Here is a 7,647-nt window from a genome sequence, read left to right on the forward strand (position 1 = left end):
AGTGCGGTGACAGCTCTCTGCGCTTTTTTTTTTTTAGAATAAAACTAAAAACATCCTCAAATCGTCAAACCGGCTTCAGAAGAGAATTGTTTTTCGATCCTTCACAACCAATGTTAATAGAATGTTTATTGTTTGTTGTGAAAGAAATTGAGAAAAACGTTTTATTTATTTTTTTTCAATTGGTGGAATCTGTCTTTGGCATCGCTTCAACCCTGTCAAACAGCAGTGCATTTGTTTGCGCCGAAGTGTAGTGTCGAAAAACCCGGTGCACGAGGAGCAAACGCGAGCAGAGGGGCGAGTAATTGCTGGGATATTGTGAGTGACATCTCCCAGACGGGGATAAAGCTTGAGGGGGAGGGGGAGAAGAAGGGCAGGTGGGGGCCGAGGTCGAAGGGTGTGAGTGACAGTGGCACTGTGACACCATTAATCTCCTAGACGACACATTAACTCTGAGCGCACCAGGGTGGTTGGCAAAATACCTAAATAGCACAGGTGAGATAGAACAGAACAGTCTGTCTTAGTTTTTTTTTTTTTTAATCTCACACAAAAAGAAAGAAAGAAAAAGTGACTAAGATAAACTATATTGTATCAGATAGCTATGTATGTGGGTTCCTCAGTGCATATGTCTGTCTTCCCCTGAGGATGCAACCTATCAACTTTGAAGGTGTTCTTAAAGGAATTTTTGTTTTTCAGATTTTCAAGACATTGGCCCTTTAGCAATAATCTTAAATGTTGTATTTCCACAGTTAAACTTACTTTAGTGTGTGTCTGTGTGTGTGTGTGTGTGCGTTAGTTTTTTCGTGCAGATGAGCATGTTTAAGTGCAGACCACACTTGGCACTCTCAATTCTGTCAGCTCTGAGGGTGTTAGCAATGCTATGAGAGTAACAAGAGTTCATTTCACGGCAAATTTTGATTTAGTTTTAGTCATAATATATGACATCTGAATTGTATTAGTTTTAGTTGACTAAATATCATAAGGTTATGGTAGAAATAATAAATATAAAGTGTAAAGTTTTTCCTTAACATTAAATGCAAAATGTGTCCTTATGTCAACTCTTCTCTTCCTCTCAGCGTTGGCATTTTGTTGCTTTTGTGAAAAACAGGAAGCACGGGAGAAACAAGATCACAAACATTCATGGTCTTAATACTCAAAGATTTCCGTTCGCCTCAGCTGCGCTTTGTGTTTACTCTTACTTAATAAATGTAATAACTCTTAAGTCTTCTTTTTGCTTATGAGTGAAATACTGCGTAAGCGGCTAATGAATCCCCCAAAAACATGCCCTGCATTATGCTGCATCTAATATATCTCCTATTGAAGCAGCCATCGCTCTACTTTGCAATTTGTGATTTAATGCAATGAGTTCTCCATAGTGATTTAATTTAATCAGTGTCTGATTAATGACTGATCCAAGTAGCTCCTACACTGTAAAAAAAAGGGGCATCACCATTCGTTGTCTATGGCCTATGCTTACCAGCTTATATGAAAGGTTCTGATTTTGAAATTATAATGTTAGGCTCGTCCTCTCTCCTCTTTCATCGCCTTACTTTCTCCAGTGTTAATGCTTTCCTTTCCTCCTCCTCCTCCTAGGCGGTAGACTTAGATCTCTTCTCCAATGTCACTTATCGGATCAAGACTGAATCAGCCAGGCAGCTGTTTTCCCTGAACCCTGTAACAGGGGTGTTAGCTGTACTGCAGACCCTGGACTTCGAGTCCCTGGCAGCTATGAACATGGGGGCTTCTTACACATTCCAGGTAGAAGCTGTAAACCAAGGAGGGGTCATGCCTCCTGGGCAAGCTACTGTCACAGTCCACATCACGGTAGGAGCCTCCAGATAACTTGTCTACTAAACCCTCCTGTGTGTTATTCTCCTTTCATCTTCCCGCACTGTCCCTCCGGATGTGCAGCACTGGCAGTGAATATGTAGTGAATTGTTAGCATAGTTTTACATTAGTAATAGCTTGCATAAGCCACAATTCAAAAGGGGATTGGAGAATAGAGACACATTACAGTATTGTACCTGCACTGCTTTGTGATGTTAAATTCAATTTAATGCCATTTATTGCAAACGCGACTGTATTCCCTTTGTAAACCACGTTTTGGCCTCCTGACCTGCTCGTCCTCTCAGCATCACCGGAAGGGGAAAAAAAGAATTGATGGATATGTGTTTCTGTCTGGCACACAGTGCTATCCCTGACTTGAATGACTCATTAGCTTTGTGACAGCAATTATGTCAGGTTTTTCAGGAGCTTGTGTTCCCTTCCCAGCCTTTCAAGAGATTAACAGCTGAATCCCAACGAAAGGATTAGACACCTTGTATTGTGATACTGTTCATGTGTGTATGCGTATGTTAATGGTCGTGCGTTTTAACTCTGAGGTATTCTTCAAAATGTGTTCACATTTATCTCTGTGTATGAATTCGGTCCACCCACAGTGACTGTCTCCAAGTCTGTAGAATTAAGCTTTTGCTATTCCACAGAATGAGAGCAAGTGCCTATCCAGCAGGCTCACCACATGGTCTGCCAACCTGTAGAGTGACTTTGTCCTCTGATAAGGAAAAGCTTTGTTGCATTCTTTTTGCTGTCACCCAGGAATGGTGTTTGATAGGATAAACATTGCACAGCTACTGATATCAAAGCAGCGACTGCTATTTCAAATGACGGATATGAGTTAGAATGAGTCTAATGGATTCATACAGGCTTCCAGGGAACTAGGGATGGAGATAGAGTTGATTCCACTGATTTTACTTCCTTCCCCGTGTAACACATCCGGAGAGTTATTTGAAGTCATCTATGTTTGATTTTTTCCCTTGTATTGTTTTGTTATTGCCTCCTTTATCATATACTTTGCTGTGATGGATTAACTGCTTTCCTTGTGCTGCTGTTTTGAGTCTCCCAAAGTTTTTCCTTTTGTTTTTAACTTCATAAATGCACGTGTTTGTGGCAAAAGTGTCGCATGTACTCTACACGTACATGCAGCACATACATATGTGCAGACACGGCTTCCTTGTGAACACTTGCAGCACAAGGATCAGACTTTGTTGTTCAAAGCAAGGGCTGTATCATAGATTTTCTGCTAGGAAACACTAAACCTGTGTATAGATCAAAGGGAGACTGCCCTCCACCACTGAGCTTATAGAACACATACTGTTGCCCATGGCTCAGCCAAAACAGAGGAAAGTAAAGAGAAAATTCAGGAGAAGGAAACATCAGGCTCCAGTAGTTATAATAGAGTTAAGCTATTCCTGAGAGAAATGTGAATGGCTTACTGAGTTTTTCATTTTCACACAGCAAAGCAAGGTTTGCATAGTTGACAAGATTTTCTTTCTTTGCAGACTCAAACATGGTAGAGCTTTGCTGTGCATTGTTAACTAGGAGAAGGTGATTAAAGCTGTGCTGTGATGATGACACTCTCACGTGTTCTAGGGAGCAATTAATAACTGAATGCTGATAAAATAGTTTTCTTTTTTAAAAATTTCTAAATGTTGGAACACAGATACTAGCCTGAAAGCTCAGCATACACATACACATTTACATAATGATCTGATTAAATATTATTGTTATTAAACTAAATTTTGCCATCATCTGTTATTCTCATCATTTGCTAGTGACAGTAAATGTTTTGTACCTATCCACTGTTAGCAGGTCCTGTAATGTTTATCTAATAAAGGTAGTGGCTATTTCATTAATTAGTTAGAGGCTGGACTTTCTTTTGCCTTCCAAACTGCTTTAATTCTTCAAGAGTTTTGAAAAAGTTTTGAAAACATTCTTCAGGGATGTTTAGTCCAGAATGACATGATGACATTTCACAGGCTGCACGTCTATAATGTGAATCTCCTGCTCGTGTACCTTTGAGACGTGATGATGGATCAAAGCATCGCATCTCAAAGGTGTGCTCTTGCTTTGAAATCTGGTGACTGAGGAGGTCATTTGTCTAGAGTGAACTAATTGTCATGTTAAAGAAACCAGTTTGAGATGATTTTAGCTTTGTTTATGCTGCTGGAAGCAGCCATCACTAGATAGGTACAGTGAGGTTTTGAGAACATATTCCCATCGCCACCAGTATAATGAATTGTTGACACAAGGCAAGACAAATCGATCCTTGTGTTATCCAGGGAAAATTCTGACCCTATCATTCAAATCAAAACAAAGCAGCATTTTTTTTCCAATCTTCAATTGTCCAATTTCAGTGAGCGTGTGTGAATTGAAGCCTTGGTCTCCTGTTCTTAAACTATAAAAGCCCAGATCAGGTACCACCCCAGCATTAAAAGCCCACAATGCATCACAGATGCTTTTCTGCATACCTTAGTTGTAACAAGTGGTTATTTGAGTTTGAGCCTGTAGTCTGGCCACTTTGCTCTGAGCTTTCACATCAACCAAACCTTTTCACCCAAAGAACTGCTGCTCACTTGATATTTTCCTCTCTTTTGAACCTTCTCTATAAACCCTAGAGATGGTTATTCAGTTAGTGGCAGTAAGTGTTGTCTGATAGAACCAACTATGCCATAATCTTCCCACTTCTGATGCTCATTTTGGACTTAAACAGGTCATCTTGAACATGTCTATATGCCTAAATGCGGCTGCTGCCATGTGACTGGCTGGTTTTTGTGAAGTTTAAAGCAGTTGAATATGTGTTCCTAATGAAATGACTGAGTATAGCATAAACTGTGTTTGTTTATCTGTGAAGTGAACATACTTGGATGATATTTTTGCTTCAGATCAAACATTCTGGCACAGAGAAAAACAAGAAAAAACCTAGCCATTGTATTAGTTTAATTGCTAATGAAACATTTAATTTTCAGACAGCTGCTGTGCTGTTTTCACATGCCTTTATGTTGCACGTGGATGTATTCTGTTCACTATTAGGAATAGCGTAATACACACTATTGGGCACTGTTGGGCGTTACTGTTCTTAAATGAAGGTATTAAGTTAAGTGACTGAGCTGAGAGGTCTGCATAGTGAGCAGATATTACTCTGTTATCAAATACATAATAATACTTTGCTAATGTTAGATGAGCCTCTCCTCTGTATTGCTGGCTCTAGTAAGTAAGCAAGTTGAAAAGACTTACTCTTTAGTTTTCTTATGTATGAAATCCTGACTGAGTTGATCTGTGTTTCAGCACTTCTAAGGCAAAAGCGCCATGGACTTGGCTGTTTGTTTGCTAATGATATGTCTTTTGGCGTAGGAAAACACCAAATGCATATGTTAACAAGGCTACAAACTAGAGTTTATTTGGGGGACTTACTTGCTCTGCCAGGGGGCATTCTGAATTACTGAAGTGTTAACTGAAGTCAAGTAGAGCAGCAACTGCAAAATCTATCATATTATTAATTCACCATGCAAACAGCATTAGAAAACATAGTGGTGATAGAATATTGCTGAATTCATTTGACCCTTTCTATTCCCTTCTGCTTTACTCTATTAATACATGAAGTAAAAATAAGCTTTTTTTTTTTTTACTGATACCTTATTTGCTTTAACATATGAACTGCAATGTTTAGGTAAACAATGGCACTAAGATATTAACTGATCTGTGTTTCATTTCAGGACATGAATGATTTCTCCCCCATTTTTAAGCAAGACCTGTATAAAGGCATGGTGGCACCCAATGCAGAGAAAGGAACAGTTATTACCACAGTTTATGCTGAGGACCAAGACCCACCAGTGAGTACTGTTTGAAAAATGCTGTGCACATGTTATGATTAAGATATGCAACAGTGGAGAAAGAGATGAAAGGGGGGTGGGGGGGCTCTGATTGATGATTTCAGACCTACATGTTTCTGTCAGAATGTCATTTCACATGATGCATTTAAAAGATGTTTTCAGGACCTCAGTGCTCTTATTAGAATTGCAGTGCTGTGTGAAAGTTTATTCCAAACCAACTCTAACTGCAAGGTGTGCATCTCCATTTGTATGAGTCATTCACTCGCCTCAGAGTGTCAGATTTCCTCAAACTTCTTTGCCTCACTATCTGAGCAGGATCTGTTGGGAGCTGTCTTAATATAGTCTGAAATCCAAGGAACATTACTCCATGCAGAAAAGAAATTGTGACAACCGGGGGAGACTGGAAATGTGTAGATAGTACAGTTTTTATGAATTCTTGTCTTAGTATTATTTAGCTGAGAAAATCTTCATGTTTTATTGGACTTGGTCACCCAGCAGTGTTCTCGACTGCACTGGTTTATTCCTCTTGGCTTTTATGTGTGATTTTTATATTTAAAGCAACATTATCAAATTACTTCAGTGATCAAATTTGATTATTGATTTATCTTTAAAAACTTTCAGAGTCAAAAATAGAAATCTGAATTTCCTAGCGACCTCCTCGCCATGTGCTAGTCGTGTCCAGCTCTGGATGTTTTTTGGAAAGCAAACTTGATGCTTCTTATTAATAGCACAGCCGCTGGTCGGATCTCACCAGGTCTGAAGTATCTTGCATTCTCTCTGCAGCATGTAAGCACAGAGATACTGATTCCTGTCAGTGCCAGCTGTAGGTGGTTGAGCATCTCAAGAATGTCACAGATTGCACATCTTACCTTTCCTCCCAGAGAAAACACTCCCACATCCTGGGTTTCTGTCTCTCAGGAGGTACACCTGTCCATCAGATAGTTGATAGTGAACTCCTAAAATCCAAACCCTGTGTATCATCATTTGTAAAATGAAGTCTTGTTTTTTCTTTCATGGTCACTATTTTAACTGACAAAGATCTAGCAGCACTAAAACACAGTTTGGAAATCATCCATATCTTCCCACAAAGTCATGGAGTGACATGGGAAAATATTTTAACGGAAAGAAGTGTTGGTTTACTAACAAGGGCTGACTAACCCAGTTTCTGTCATGGACACACCTGTTAGGTGGAAAGAGTCTAGTGATTTCTAAACATGCCAACAAATGTCCCTCTCTGTTAAGCAGGCTAGCAAAACCCTGCCAGCATAATAAAGAAACAGAATTGTCATGTCAATCTGACACATGTAAGTAATGAGTGTGTTTTGTGAAGGTTTTAATGCATTTCTCCTGAATGAGGTTTTCTTTTTTTAATTATTTTTGTAGAGGACATTTTGTACTTTGTTGTAAAGCTAGCATAATACCTGTCCACCTGCACCTTAGCAGAAGTGATACTAATGGGTTTTAAAAAGTAACTGCATTTTCTGCACACCACTCAACCCCATAACGTCAATGTTAATATCACCCTGAACGAGAGAGGAGATCACCATGGAGACAAATGTTCCAGTATAAACCTTTTATTCTTCAGGGGAAGATTTAAACAGTCTGTTATTTTTGAGTCTGTTGTTTTTTCTTTCTTCTGTGATTGGGTTGATCACGGCAGAGGCAGTTTTCTTCTTTTAGCGATTCCCATTTCCTCAGTAACCTTCTAGTCACTTACAAGTCAAATGAGTCATATGTAATTTCCCAAAACCAACAAAATAAGTCGTATTGACGTGTTGACTTTATTACACTCTCGGATCAAGGCTTGCTTTTGTGTTGCCTGTCTCTGAAGCATTGTTCAGTGCCTCTCAGGGCTTCTGAGATTGATCAGTTTTAATGAATTTGCTATTTTTATGTTGAAGAGAATTAGAAATAAACACCCACACATCTTATTTTTAATTGCATTTTCTTCACTTGTTAAACAGTGAGGGTGATTTTTGTC

The 7,647-nt window shown here is 39.2% G+C and overlaps 1 protein-coding gene across 8 annotated transcripts in view; it reads left to right on the top strand.

Annotated features, from left to right (window-relative positions):
- LOC102291985 (protocadherin-15) overlaps nucleotides 1–7,647 on the top strand; it is a 209,037-nt gene that overhangs the window by 145,112 nt on the left and 56,278 nt on the right. For all 8 annotated transcript variants that reach the window (XM_005914101.3, XM_042225131.1, XM_042225128.1 and 5 more), the window contains 2 exons: nucleotides 1,591–1,821; nucleotides 5,550–5,666. In XM_005914101.3, the coding sequence (XP_005914163.1) occupies nucleotides 1,591–1,821; nucleotides 5,550–5,666 (348 nt within the window). The remainder of the gene's footprint in view (nucleotides 1–1,590; nucleotides 1,822–5,549; nucleotides 5,667–7,647) is intronic.

Source organism: Haplochromis burtoni, unplaced genomic scaffold (genome assembly GCF_018398535.1).
Source record: "Haplochromis burtoni strain Fernald_Lab_line unplaced genomic scaffold, NCSU_Asbu1 Contig_7, whole genome shotgun sequence".
NCBI classification, from domain to species: Eukaryota; Metazoa; Chordata; class Actinopteri; order Cichliformes; family Cichlidae; genus Haplochromis; species Haplochromis burtoni.